The 15,807-nt window shown below is 41.0% G+C and overlaps 1 protein-coding gene across 1 annotated transcript in view; it reads left to right on the forward strand.

Moving 5' to 3' along the window:
- The window catches only part of LOC139661893 (uncharacterized), a 57,081-nt gene that overhangs the window by 13,576 nt on the left and 27,698 nt on the right, over positions 1-15,807 (forward strand). The window contains 8 exon segments of the mRNA XM_071540465.1: positions 4,706-4,755; positions 4,856-5,424; positions 5,507-5,553; positions 8,006-8,220; positions 8,373-8,644; positions 9,035-9,151; positions 9,377-9,518; positions 10,083-10,391. Of these exon segments, the coding sequence (XP_071396566.1) occupies positions 4,706-4,755; positions 4,856-5,424; positions 5,507-5,553; positions 8,006-8,220; positions 8,373-8,644; positions 9,035-9,151; positions 9,377-9,518; positions 10,083-10,391 (1,721 nt within the window).

The following is a 15,807-nucleotide window of genomic DNA, read 5'->3' on the forward strand; positions in this document are numbered from 1 at the left end:
ATTCCTCAACCTGCTCAACACATGACCATTTCAGTCTGGCTTTACATGCAGGTTAATGTCAGTAAATAAACAACTGACTTGTGTAGGATTTTCTCTGCTTTTAAACTAATTGTGATACCAACATTTAGCACCAGTTTGTAACCTTGTGAATTACTTTCTATAATCTTGCACAGCCACACCTCAATCTCAGGCTCACAGAGGTCTGGAGAAAAAGTCTGGAGAACAGCTGGTCAGTGTAGCTACACTAACAAAGGAAACTTGTTTCTACCTGGACAGAAAAACAAGCTCTGCAAGGTCTCATTATCAACATTTTCTGATGAGAATTTCTCCAGACATCTGTGAGCTTGAGACGGGGCATGCGGCTACGCAACATTACCTTCCATGAGGATATTTCACTATTTATTACATTATTATTACTGTTATTACAGACAAAGTCCCCATGATGGCTCCAGGATAGTGCACTGTCCCATGCACTCCCAAGTATTTGAATGATGATAATTTCTTTTATGGGAATAATTATGTGAATAATAACCATAGCAATGTGGATTTCTTGTGGACTTTGTTAACACTGTCCAGGTAAAGGTCCGGCCCCCTCCTTCATCAGCTCAACCAGTGTCAAATCATGAGAACATTTTATGATTATAGTGACAAAAGGGCATCTAAGATTGCTACAAACTGAGTCGAGAACTCTCAGACTGGACCAAATGAAGCCACAAAGCCGATCATTGGGTCAGCTGTTCGCATTTGAGTCAGTTACATTTTTTTCTAGCAATGTCACAACTGCAGCTGCAATGTCAAAACTAATTTCATAGTTGTATTCTAAAATTGTTCAAATATAAACATGAAGGTTGCTGTGTGTGTTCAGTATATAAGTGTGTGTGTACACAGTATATAAACATATATATATATATATATATATATATATATATATATATATATATTTGTTTTTGTATATGTATATTTTCGCATGAGATAAATGGTTTCATAGTCCCTGTATGAAAATTTGAATTTTCTCTACAGTTCATAGAGCATCTCAGAGGATGGTTTCTAGGGAAGTTACCTGATTACATGGTTTAAGAAAAAATGTACTATAATTAATTATAGTAATAATAATAATTATAATAAGAATTTACCAATACATAATATCTAAGGTAACTGTCCCTTGTGTGTAGAAACCTGATTTGGATGTTGGATGAGAAAAGGTATTAAGGTTATCAAGTATATTTTTCAAACATTAGCCTACCATAAGTCTCAGTCTGCCCATTATCGTTTTGTTAAACGATAATGGGCAGCTGACCCTACTGGCTTTAAATACTCTAATTAGAATGTGTGTACCTTCATTTCAATCATTTTACTCAATGAAGTGCAATAAATAAAAAAGCAATTTCACTGCCTTTTTGCTTTTGAGTTGACACCACAGGAAAGGAAAGAGAGGTGTGCTTTTTTTTTCCTTTTGCTCTTGGTTTGTCAATACAGAAAAGGTGTGGACAAGACATGCTCTGATTTCCGGACCTCAATTTCAGAGTAAAGCGTTAGTGTTTGCCAATAAACAATTATTAACATCTTTCTTCCTCCCCACACAGAGGACGGCGGAGGTGAAGGAGGCAATGAAACTTGTCAGCCTGTAGGTTTGAACAAGTAATATTTAAGCTATGCTGTAAAGTTTTTCACGTTTCACTCCTTGCTTTGTAACATAAACTAGCTAGCCTAGACAGGTAACGACCAGATGTCATTGGAGCAAGTCACGCAAAACAAATTTGAATAGGTTAGGATGAAGACAACAATAGCTTTGATTCACATAATTTTTAACCAACCACAATAAAGGCTTGTTGATTTTTGTACCTGCAAGCAGAGTTCCTTCAATGGGTAAAACGATTGAAATCAAGGTACACGCATTCTCAGCAATTCAGAAACAGTACTGCCCCTCAGCAGTTCAGAAACCATAATGTACTTGCAATCTTAGGCTAAAGGTAAGCCTGATAAAGGGAAGCCTTGAAACGACCTGCTTAGCAGTTCAGATACTGCACTGTATCAGCAAACAATGGACCGAACTGTGTATATATATATATATATATATATATATGTAATGTATAAATGATTACACCCTACCTTGAGAACAGGTGTATGATTATCCTACCTTTCTTTTCTACCATTGATATGCCATCATGAGGTAAATTAAAGATGGCTTGCTTGATGCACTTGTTAGGTCAATTGTTTTTCAACAAACAAAAGATCTGTTATGTAGGACTAGATGTTAATATCCCTTAATTGCACATGTGAGACATGCTGCTTTTTCCTCAATGTTTCACTGATAGGCCCACGACACCTCCAGAGGGTTCAGCAGTGAATCCCGGCATCCCGGGCTCACCCCCTAGATGCCATCTACTCACTTGGGGGCCCAGGTGGAGTCCGTTCTCTTCATCCAGAGCCACTGACTACCCTTTTCAGCAGCTCTGGAGAGGTCTTAATATTGTAGCCTTGATATTGATGTGGCTATAAACCCTCTGCAGCCTACTTCGACCGGTTGGACCTTTGTTTTCCAGCCACGTTGTTGCGCATCGGCTGCAAGCTCAGCGTACCTCAGCTTCTTGTGCTCGTAGGCCTCCTCCACTGCATCCTCCCAGAGCACTGTAAGCTCAATGATGTAAACGAGATGGAGTGAGGCCGACCATAGCACAAGGTCTGGTCTGAGGTTGGTTGACGTGATCTCAGCTGGGAAGCAGAGCCACTGGCCTAAGTCTGCCACCATCTTCAAATCGCATGCCCCGCCTAGCCGCCCGGTGTCTGGTCTCTGGATGTGGCAAGTCTGGCTTGACCCTCACCTTCCCGGACAAATGCTGTCACCGGCCAGTGGGATGAAGGGGGAGGAAGGGCGTTGACGCTCATCCGCCGACTTTCCAGCACTGCTGCAAGACACTGTAGCACCTGGTTGTGCCGCCAGGTGTATCGGCCTTGAGTGAGGCTGGTCTTGCAGCCCACCAGGATGTGTTTTAGTGTTGCTGGAGTCGGGAAGAGAGAGCATGTGGGGTCTTCTCCATACCACTGGCTGAGATTCTTGGGAGATGGCAGGACATCATAGGCAGCCTTGATGGTGAAGCTCGCTCTGATTGTTATTTCCCACAGCTCTTTCCAGGAGATCTTTCTCTTCTCCACTCCCTCCCATCTCATCCATTGCCCTTGCCTTGCCTGAGCGACGGCCTTTGCGCACCTTGCTGCCTCCTCCTGCTGACGTATCTCCTGCACCACAAGCCTGCGTCTCTGAGAGTAGCCTTGTTCCAGGCTGGTGTGCTGGCCCCAAGGCCAAGACCACTCCTCCCTTGCAGTGCAGCAGGGGAGCCCACGATGTCCCTGTGCTTGAGCGCCGCCTTTGCCTGCTTGGTTGCTTCTGATGGGGTCCATTTCCTCCCAGTAGCCAGGGTGGGGGCAGCTTGGGCTACAAATGGATCACTCGACTCTGTTAGCATCATCTTCAGTCTTACTTTGGCGCACTTGTACTCCTCTGAGAGACTGGAAATGGGTAGCTCTAGGACTCCTTTGCCGTAGAGCCCTATGCTGCTGAGGCACCTGGGAAGACCAAGCCACTTCCTTGTGTATGAGCTGATCAGTCTCTCTCTCTCTTTTCCACCTTCAAGATTGGAGCTTCATATAGGGTTACTGGCCACGAGGCGTGGAAGGAGCCCAAATTGCATATACCAGAGCTTCAACTTGCCAGGGAGTGTGGTTCTGTTGATGCTCTCCAGGCCACTGACGGCATCCTTCCTGGAAATGCTTCCCGGCTTGATCTTCATCCGAGTCATCTTGATGTTTTCTTGAAGCTTCCTCAACAGCCGTACAGTACAAGCCTTGGTCATGGTGAGTGTTGTGGAGTCGTCCATGTATGCTCTGACAGGCGGCAGCCTCAGGCCAGGTCTTATGCACTGTCCTCCAACCACCCATCGAGATGCTCTAATGATCACCTCCATGGCCATGGTGAAGGCTAGCGGGGAGATGGTACAGCCAGCCATGATTCCCACCTCCAGACGTTGCCACGCTGTGGTGCAGTCTGCTGTTGTCAAACATAGCTGTACATCCAGGAATTAGGCCTTGACGAGGCTTGTGAGGGCCACTGGGACCCTGAAGAAGTCGAAAACAGTCCAGAGGAGGTTGTGAGGGACTGAGCCAAAGGCGTTGGCGCGGTCCTGGAACACCACGTGAAGGTCTGTTCCCTCCATCTTGGCAACCTGGATCTGATGCCAGATGGTGCTAGCGTGTTCCAGACAACCAACAAGCATATACCGGCCAGGAAGTTGTCAAACATCAAACCATGACCCCAAAACTTTCCCCTAACTTCAACCATGTTGCCCGTACGTAGACTTTTGTTAGAATTTGAGGAAACCCTGACATCTATTTCCATTTGCCTTATATGAACACAATAATGAGAACGCAATGATATTTAATTATCAATGTGTTATCAATAATTATATGTTATCAATTCAATTTAGTTTTAATAATTTTGCGTATCAATTACTGTATAAATTACAAACATTGTTCATTTGTTTGCACCTTTATAGGACTTTGTAACTTGGTTTTTATTATTATTATATTATTATTATTATTATTATTATTATTATTATTATTATTATTATTTTTAACACTTTTGATGAGCTTGTTAATCTAGTTGAAAGTAGCTGAAATCACTGTTTCACTGTCTGTTCCTCTGCCTCAGTGTGGACCAAGACGGGGAGCACTGGGTAAACCCACAGCTACTGAAGAAGTGTAAGGATGTGATTCACTGAGCCCCTTCATCCACTGAATTGTTTAACTGGACTGTTAAACTGGCATAATTGCTGATAAATGATTACCTATTTCTTTATAGATGCCTGTGAACTCACACTGGACCCCAACACAGCAAATAAACACCTCGTCCTCTCAGAGGGGAACAGGAGAGTGGAGTATATACAAGAAAAGCAGCCATATCCTGATCACCCAGAGAGATTTGATGAAGTGAACCAGGTGCTCTGTAGAGAGGGTCTGACTGGGCGCTGCTACTGGGAGGTGGAGTGGGAAGGAATTGTGTCTGTTGGACTGGCATATAAGAGTATCGACAGGAAAGGATGGAGGGATGTGGAAATTGGATTAAATGACAAGGCCTGGTGTTTCAGCATTTGTGTGCGAAATGGTTACTCTTTCCGACACAAACGTAGGGAGACGTTTATACCTGCCCCGGTCACTGACTTCAAGGCATTCCTGGCCAGACCCCATAGACTAGGAGTGTATCTGGACTGGCCGGCTGGCATCTTGTCATTCTACTGGCTTTCCTCTGACAAAAAGACTCTCCTTCACACCATCCACACCACTTTCACTGAGCCTCTCTACCCAGCATTCAGCCTTGATGGTGGATCCTCTCTAACCCTGTCCAATGTACTTGAGTTGAATATGGATAGTGTGAGTATTTTTGCTCGCTTTTATAGCACACTACTACAAGTTTGTAGAAAAACAACTAATTTTGTACCTTTCTGTTTTCTAGGCCCGAACAAACTTTACACCTGAACTGTTAACTGAGTCTTTATACAGGTAATTATATCACAGAATGACCAAATTTGATGATTATCAAGCTATCATTCTAAATCATTCTGTTTTTTTTACCTGCGTGGTCAAATAGCAGTTAGAACATTGATTAATACACTCCTACTACTAACATCATGGTTGTTTTTTGGTTGTTTTTAACCCAAGTACCCAAAGATTTGGTATAGGTAGATTACCCCATTGGTCAACTTACCTGTTAAGTGTGTGGTTGTCGGTTACCAAGTATCGCGATACCGGTTCTGAAATGATACCATGGCATAAACCTAAATTCAGAAAAAGTAATGTGATATTGAAGATGTGATATTGTGCAACTGAACATGTTTTAATTAATCATTTATATTAACTTCATCAGTGTGTGAAATTAAGAATCTAGTCTGTACAAATCCAATATACCTACAACAAAAAAAGACATCATTTATTTTATTCTTTATTTTTATTTTTTTTGTTTTTTTTCCACATATAGCCTAATAATCCTTCCAAAATAACAGATGTTCAGTTTACTCACAGACTTTAGGCTACTGTAGTTATATTTCATTTGTTTTATTTTATTAGTTTACCATTTTATTCAGTCAGTCAGTCAGTCAGTCAGCCTGTCTGTCAGCCACCATCCGGATATCCACCTAGGCTCTAGAGCACAACTGGGCTTAGGCTTTGTAGGTCTACTTTTAGTGTTAAACAGACAAATCCCCAGCATCCAAATCAATTTGAAGGATGGGAGTCATTCTTTTATTTAACCGCATGCGAGGGGATAAACTAACTCGGACTTTACTGTGGACACACAGTGTTTTGTCGATCAGATCAGAGGATGCAACACAGTCTTTAACTTGCTCCTTACCTAACTGTGGATGCCGCACGCCACTATGAAGGAAAAGAGGACGGGTAGCGGGAACTGGTGGGCAAATCAGTTAAGTGAAGATATGAATGGATGTGTGTAGGCTAGTTTAATTTTATGGAGGGTACGTTTAGGGCGACCTAAGCAAAGTCTATGGGTCGTTACAATACTAACAGTAAGAGTTGGTTGGTTTGCTGGTGAAGCAACCCGAAAACCCACACATGCACAGACACACAAAACCACCCACAGTCTCAGTCTTAAGGTGGACATGTAACTTTCAGTGGGAGAAAAATCTGGCAAAACGATTCTGGTAAGCGGTGACACTTCTCCATAGGTAGCCTACGTTAGCTTAGCTATTGCACAGTCCTTTGCTAGGTTTGTCTTTTGGGGCTTCCGTAGTCCAGTCTTTGCTGGGGTTTATTTACAAATGTGTTGCGGTTTCTGTCACCCTCTAGTGGTTGGAAAATTGCTTAGTGCAGCATTAAGTGATGAGAACATAGGCCCAATCCAAATGTCCGGACTGCAGACTCGCAGACTATGGTTTTACGTATGCTGACGTTGACTGAAGTGCTCAGCGTAACTACGTGAGTTCGCAAGGGCTCAGGGGAGCGGGACTGCATACATGGGGCAAATGGGACGGGACTTCTCCCCTCGGTTGTTGCCGTGGATACCACCGACGCAAAATAAACGTTAAACAATCGATCGCTGAAGGGTGCAGAGCAGAGAAGTCCATTAGCCATTACAGGCTGATTACAGTCAATGCTGGCTGAATATGCTTAGATGTTAATAACTCACAAAGGAAAACCCTCTTGGCCTGTTTTCTGTCATGTTTGACTTCTGCCTTGGTGTCAGCTGACGTATCACCTGTCATGCAATGAACGATGGGAAATATTGCCAGAGAAGTCTGCAAGGTAGCGGACCCGCTGGAAGTCTGCGTGGACCACCCCAAAAATCTGCATGAGAGCCCTTACAGACTTGATACATTTTGACAGTGGACGGCCCTAAACCCTCCTGGACTTCACCGGAGCGTGCCGTAAAGTCTGCAAGTCCGCCGAAGTCCGGACATTTGGATTCAGCCATAGACACCAAAAACATCCACGTGTCCCTGGTAGATCATTGCAAAATAACATCACCTACCGTGTTTTCAGTTTGGACCTGGGTGAAACTAGTATTCCTTCTGTACTGTATGGGAGTCAAAAATAACTAGCGAAAAAGAGGCCTGAGCATGGAGCTGGCCTGACAGTGAAGGTCTGCAGCCTTGACTGTGGGGAGATCTCTGGCTCCGCGGCTCCATGCTAACACTTTGGTATACAGTACATTGGGTGATAGCAGGCTCCGTGCTAACGCCTTTGCATATACAATGTTGAGTGATAGCAGGCTCCATGTTAACACTTAAGCATACACTATGTTGAATGATAGTAGGTTGGGCCATTTTATCTCATAAGTGAGAAAATGAGAATTTGTAGCAGCTCTAAAGGTAAATGGTAAGGCATACTACATATTACTAATACATAATACTTTCCCTGTTTATATAGGAAGTGAAGGGGGATGATGGGAGACTAAAGATCACTGCACAGCAGATGAATACAACCGTTGTATGTCCTACAGGTTCAAGTCCCCTGGTTCAGGTGTGTTCCAGTGTACTTTGACTGGTCTGGTGTTTACTATGGCTCAGGAGGGGGAGGTGCTCTACAGGACCGTCCAGTGGGATGAGGGCCTCCTCCACTCAGCTGGCAAGACGCCTGCAGGCCCGCTGTTCAGCATCCAGTGTCCCCAGAACTCTGTCTGTCAGCTCCACCTCCCACACTGTGAAACCTCCCCCGGTAGGCACATTATTCAGTCATGATTATGTATTGATTATTGTTGAACTTTTTTAATGAAAAAGACCTAGAGTTACTGACATGAACATGACATGACATTTTAAAGGGGTTGACACCAGTGATACTAAATCTTGGATGGCTCTCTGTATTCACAGCACCACTTCCTGAAAGTGAAAGCCTGTCTGTTGTCCACATCACTGATGATGGAATGAGCATCCTCCAGCCAGTGGAGATTACAGAAACTCATGTGGGTGTGAATGTCCCCCACCTCTCTGCCTTTGGCCTAGTGTGGGATTACATTAAGACGTTTCTACCTTTCACCAAGCCAATCTGTGGTCTAGTTCTGCTGTTCATCGGACCACCAGACAGAAAGCAGAGACGAAAACTCAACGTGTTTCTGCTGCCAAACAACGTTCCTCTTCAGGAGGTAAAGCTCCCTGTCGCATAATAGTTTACCACAACTTTTTTCTTTTTTTTTTGAATCACAGCAGCATTTCCATGATGAGCCACATTAGATTGATCAGTCAGTGAGACACTTAACTCCTCTCTATACCTGTCAAACTTTGTCACAGTGTGGTAAGAAATGCCAGCACTCATAATGTCCTTTCATCTTTTTAATACATGGGCAGCTAGTATGCACAAAAAACTGAGTTAGTTTATATGGACAGCTGCCATACAGTGATGTATGGTGGTATATACTGTATATCTAAACATGTAAAACTGTAGAGAAGAATGTCCTCAAGAACAGGACAGTGAAACCACTGTCTATGTAAATGAGCATAATCTCTCAAATACAAATGTTCTGATATCATTGAAGGTGAAAAGGCAACAAGAAAATGCTGAGTATATCCAGACTCCTTCCTACTGCCATCTCACCACAGACCAAAGTTACAGTCTCCACTGTAACCCTGAGGAGTATAAAGTACAGCCTAAGGTGAGTATGTCAAATACAACTTCCTGCAAAATGTCTCTGTTAGTGCTGTAACATGCAAACACAATTTATGTCATTTCTGGTTAACTTTGGATATTATTAAAAAAAAAGAAATTAATAATTGGCTACATGTTGAATATAGATTCAGTTGTTTTAAATGCAAAACACAAACATTATTATTACATCAACATATTATTTTGAAAAAAACACATTTCTCCTGGTTTTCAGCATGCACCATTTTATCTAAATTATGGAGCAAATTACCTCCCAACATTTGAGATTCGCCTGAATACGAGCACAGAGGAAGTGACTCTGATGGTCCGAGATGAAGAGAGGAGACAAGTCTGGGAACATGAGCTTGATCTGACTGGTAAAGACATAATCCTGCTACAGCATCACTCAGTCAATTAGAAGTAGAATAGAATAGAATAGAATAGTCTTGGCATGGCTGCACATTCATGTATTGGAAGTTCATTAGGTTTAATGGGCCTAACAATGAAATTTAATACCATGGCTACAGATGCCAAGCATGTAAATAGAGAAAAGCAAAGGCCCTAGCACAGGACCTTGTGGTACGCCAAAGTTAACTTTAGAGTGTTCTGAGATAATGTTGTTGTGTGAAACAGTGCATTCTATCAGATATGTAGGAATTAAGCCAAGTTCACAGCAAACTGTTCATCCCTTTAGAAAACCAGCATTAAAAAACCAGGAAGGAAGGACATTTTAGGCCATGGAAGTGCTCCAGTTTAGTTATGTAAAGTCATAGAAAAGTCAGGCAATTTTACATCAGGGCCATGGTGTTAAACATTGTATTATATCTAACATACTAGTGTATATTTTAATTTGGTCCTGTTCAAATTCTTCTAATTTCTAAGAGGTCTCTGTAACAATGTGACTGCTGCTTGTTGAATAGAAGTCTTTTTCCAACTTCCAGGTCCTTGTCCAGGCAGGGAAAATCCACCAAGGGCTCTGAGTCTCTCAGCAGAGAAGAGGCTCCTCGCAGCTCGACCAGAGTTTATCAAGCGAGTGTCTAAACCTGTTCTAGACAATTTGCTGGATGAACTTCTGCGGCAGATGGTAATAAATGATGAAGAAATGGAGTCGGCCAGAACAAAAGCCGGGCTAGACAAAGCACGAGAAGTGATTGACATAGTGCGAAGGAAAGGAAAAGAAGCCAGTTTAATTATGATAGAAGTCTTCTGTGAGCAGGACCCTCACCTTTCCAAAGAGCTGAACTTAACCTGAAGCGGAAATGAGAACTGAACTGTACTGAGTCTTTAAGTCTTTAAGAATCTTTGCCTTTAAAGCACATGTTGAGAAAGTGATTTACTGACCTTTTGATATGAGGCCTGACACTATGGAAAGGCTTAACCTTATTTTTTATGTTTTATATGTACAGTAGTTGTGTTTTCAAACACTGAAATAAGATATTAAGATTTAAAACTTTCATCCAAGAGGGTTGTATAATGAAAAATTCACTGATGAAGCTATGAATAAATCTAGAAAAGTAAACAGAGAACAGTTACTACATCCTTCTCAAAAGCCAAAAAAAAAAAGTAGGGTCACCTTTGTGTCCCTCCTCACCTGGTCAGCCGATGGACGGACCGGGGAAAGACCTCAGTGTCTTCCTGGACACTCTCAAGTCTAGGCTAAAGGTCAAAGGTCACATGGCGTTTTTACCGTCCGGGCTTCTGGGCTTTGGAAGGTGTTGCCTGAGGAGTCACATTCAACTGTAGATCAGATCAGAAAACACATTTTTACAGGCAGGTTGTAATATAATTTGTTTTTACCTATTTTATTCTCATTTTATCTGTAAGTTTTATTTTACTGTAAGCTTGTTTTTATTTCATGTATTGGAAGTTCATTTAGCCCATCTTAATAAATGTTATCTTTTTTTATTGCTTGTAAAGCAAATTGTAATTAAAGTAATTCATGTATTATTTTATTATTATATATGATTTATTAAAGTGTTATGAAATATAATTACATGTTATTTAATTTATCAGTGTTACTTCGATGTGTTGCAGTATAGTAGCAGTGTTGGGGTAATGTGTTAAAGTAATCAGATTACTTTTTTGTAGTAACGAGTAACACTCGTAATCCAAAAGTGACAAATCAACAGATGTTGAAATGTAGAGGGGAATTTTCAATTACAACAATTCTTATCATGGAAGAACACTGTACAGATTATATAGTTGCATTTTGTTGCTTAATTATTTGGGGTTTTTTTGTGCAGAAAGAAGTTTTTTAATGAATATTTGAGTGATGCGGATTTGTAGAAATTAACCATGGCCCTGATGTATTAGCTGTTATCACTGGGCCACTTACTTAGGGAAAGTTAGTAGGCTACATTCCTGTGCAATTAAAAAAATAAAGGGATTTTTTTTGGTACTCAATATCAATATCAAACAATTCTAAAACAAGGCCCACATGGGACACACATGTTTTTGTTGTCAATACATGCTGTATTAATTTTCAATATCAACATTTTAATGCAAGAATAATGGATTTTATCAGTTACTTCAGTTATTTGACCCATTTTAAAGCAATCCAAATATCCTCTCCATGCATTACCTCTCTGTGCACTGGGTGGCAGTTTAGTTCACTGTATAGATGATGTGGTTAATGTCGACATCTAGTGGACACGTAGTAGAACTACAACACCTGATCTGTGATTTCTCTGCCTCAGACTTGACCTGTTTAACTCTCGATAACTCTTGAAGCCTAAATAAAAGTTTAAAATGGTATAATATCATTGGGGTGTTTAGGACTACTCATTAGTCCATGATGAATGTTTATAATTGAAACCAAACGAATAGCTATAGAAAATAAAGCAGGAGACCATGGAGAGATGGATCACTCAGCTTTTGTCTGGACTACAGGCTTCTGCAGCCAAGCAAAGACCAACAGACCGCATCAGTAACCTAATGTTGCCTATAGGGAAAAATACCACAGCCTACCTCAAAACTATTAATCTGTAGTTATTATTAAACAAGGTTGGGTTTTTCTTTTTTCCTTATGTTAATGCAGCAATGTGACACAGCATCAAACATCAGACTTTGTTTTTCCTGGTTTCTACTGAATGAAAATCTTTCATGAATGAGAGAAACTACGGTGAGTTCAGTTGTTAACAACACAAAAGGATTTTATACAGCCAACAGTCATTAATGAAGACATAAGAAACTTTGAGGAAAACCATAGTGTAGCGTTCTGGCCAGGAAGTATATTTGGCTTGGTTTAAAAAATAGACCAATGGTCTGGGCAATGTGGGTGGAGATATGTAGTCGGTTGTGGAGTGGCATGCTGGGTAATGGTAATAAACGAGATTAAAATTGGGGTAGAACTTCACTGTTTTGGTTAGATGTTGTAATTTTGAGTTGATCACATGATTTCAAGTCATATCTAGCCAAATAGGCAGCAAACGATGAGTTACATGGGGGTTAGAAAATAAAACCATATTTGAGTTGATTATGTGTTTTCATGACTCGGCCAGGAGGAGGCTGATAATGCTTCAAGGATATGGTCGAGCAAGAAAACAGCATAAGTGATGTGAAATTTCATTTTTTTATTGCAGCCTCGTGGGGAAGGAACAACTTCCTTTGCCGGGGTTGTAATATCATGTTGAGATTCTTATCTGAAGCTAAAATTCGGTGTACAGGTCAAATAGGCCGTCTCAAGCTCATTATACACCTAGACCACCAAAGTGGTACCGTGGCTCTGATCTACGGGGACCCGCAAGCAATGCTTGAATCTGTGGTCTGAGCCTGAGGCGAAAAGTTTTGACTTTAATGCTTTTTTTATAAAATGTTTTAGGAGTGCTAAATGCGCTCCGCTAACACTGTATAAAAATTATAAATTAATCAACCATGCGTGAACCAATACGAAGTAATCCATTATTTAATGTTGTAGGTCCATCGTCTCGCGGGCGAAAATTTGTCATTAAATCATTTTTGTATATGGAACCGAAAGCTCTGTTAGGTTTCGTTTTTCAAGTAATGCATAAAGCTGTAAAAGACATAGTTGTAGGCACACTTAGTCCTGTCTTTCTGTAGTTTATCAGTCGATTGTAATGCGCCACCTTTACTGATCCAATGATGAATACTGTATGACGGGACGACGAATACGACGTGGAAACAACAAATATGGGATCACACGGCAATGAAGAATATGGGATGACACGGAAACGACGGAAACAATATGACCCGAAAATTAAATATTGAAAGTGACTATGGCCTAAAAAAATGTAATAAAACATATTGTTGTGCTGAATTGTCAGTTTCTCCTGTCCACAAGTGTTAAATGTTGTCTCTGCTACACACTCAGGTCTGGTTACATTCCAGGTTGTTGTCTGAACCTGTCAGCTGCGATACAAACTGTTCTCACCTTCACAACACACACTGGGATCATGTTTACCATTTAACACTAGAATCAGGATAAAAATGAACTTCAATCAGGAGAGACTAGGTTAAATGCTCAATGAATATTTTTATTGATAAAACAGAAATAGAGTTTGGCATAGGCTCACACGCCTCCCGAGATTAAGTTAGGAGGGCGTCAGGAATGCGAGAGGAGGAGGAGGAGGAGGAGGAGGGCGAAACAGCTGAAATGACAGCGACTGAAAGACAGCAGACACATTCCTGAGCAGCGTAATGACATAGAAAATGACGTGTATATACTCTCGACCACTTAGATCTCTAAGGAGAAACTCCCCGGGAATTAAAACAATAATAGGTTATAGGCTAGTTGATGCAATATGGGCACATGGGCCATTCAGTAGAGACTATCTAGTTTTTGGTATCAAACAATAATGCAGGAAACATACAGTATATTTAACACAGAATTACACAAAAGCCTCCAACACTAAATATGATATCAAATCTATCAGAATTTAATTGTTTCCACATTGTTTCTGAAGTTTCTGACATTGTTAGCACAAACTGGTTAAAGGAGATATTTCTGATGAGATTAGATAGAATCAGAATCAGAATCAGAATCAGAAATACTTTATTGATCCCCGAGGGGGAATTGGGTTACGTTGCAGTTGCTCACATTCTAGAAGAGAAATATATATAAACATAGAGAAATTATAAGAAAACATCTATACATCTATACAACATCTATACATCAAGAAACAAAATTTACTAAACAGAAGTAATCATCCTTGAATGAATAAACTGAATTCACTGATCATTCACACAATCCAAAGTGATAAGGAGGAACGATACACCAGCCTGCAGTCTGCCTCTTTGTCTGAAGAGTCTGCAGCAGGTGGACCTGATTACATTTGTAGACAACGGGGCTCGGTCGACCCAAACAGGAAGTCAGGAAGGCAAATGCTGGGGATTCTTCACAACCATCTTGTGGTCAATTGCTGTGATGACCTCTGTTAGAGAGCAGTGTCTCAGTAAAAGATGCGTTTATGTCATTGAACAAATAATTAACGAGTAATCCCTTAAAATAACCTTACATTTTCATTAATTTACATGAACTCATCCCTTAATTAATGCAAAATGTCCTTAAAATTAATTAAGGGAGATATTAATGGAGGAGATCCCATCGAAACATCCAAACACCCCCTTAATCTTGACTCCTTACTTTCTAATGTAATTAAAAATTCAGGGAGACGGGAACGTTTCCATTAATTCCCACTTAATAACCTGTAAACCTGCACAAAAAAAAAAAAATCCCTTAATTCCTAGTGTTTCTGTGAGGGAATCTCTAAAGCTCTTCCTCAGCCTGGTTTGACTGAGAAAAAAAAGTGTCTACTAGAAGTCCTTTTGTGGAAGAAATTAAGCTTAAATCATTTATATTCATTTATCATTATGTATGCAAGTATATCATTCTTTCTTAATGTGTATCTGTTTGCAGAGTGGAAAAGTTCTGAATCCTTCATGCAACTTGTTTCTGTTCCTGTCTATCAGAAAGTCAAGAACATGTAAAACTCACACATACAGTAGTACCCCAATTGTTACACTTTCACCCCTCCCCTATCCACTTCTTGACTTTGTACTGAAAAGCATACTTATATCCCTTTTTTCTCTTTCTCTAGTCAGAGAACAAAGAACCTGCCACCAGCTTGCATCTTTCTATCTCTGTATCTTTCACTAGTTGTGGAAAGACACGACACTGTTTCAACACAGTGCTTAATGTTTTTCTTTTTTTTTCTTTTTTTCTGGGAGACTATCTTTTACACGCCTAGGCTGTAGTTTCACTTCTCATTCCATCCTGCCATTCTCTTCTCTCACGCATGCTCACTCATTAGTTCCTTGCTGTCTTTTCCCGGGGCGTCAATTGAGATATCAGCTGTTCACATCAGCTGGTCACATCTATCCAATAGCACAGCCACACACCTCCATTGTTAGCCTATCATCTTGCTGCTGTCTTTTTAAATATATTTCTGTCTCTCCGCTTTAGTCCGTTCATGCTGCTGTTATGCGCTCACCCCTCCAGCTCCCCATCTCCGCCCAGTCTTCGCAGATTCATCAGCTTCATCAGCTTCATCAGTTTCATCAGCTTCTTCACTCATCAGCCTCACCAGCCTATCGTATAGTTTCCTATAGTTTCATCAGCCTCCACCACCAGTGTCCGGACTCCACAGGGGGATTTATCTTGCTGCTGCTCAGGGCCGGTGCCCCTCGATTACAAAATCTCCCTGTAGA

This window comes from Centroberyx affinis, unplaced genomic scaffold (genome assembly GCF_046629955.1).
Source record: "Centroberyx affinis isolate AG114_WGS23_722 - 3 ecotype Tasmania unplaced genomic scaffold, CSIRO-AGI_Caff_v1 ptg003642l_1, whole genome shotgun sequence".
NCBI lineage: Eukaryota > Metazoa > Chordata > Actinopteri > Beryciformes > Berycidae > Centroberyx > Centroberyx affinis.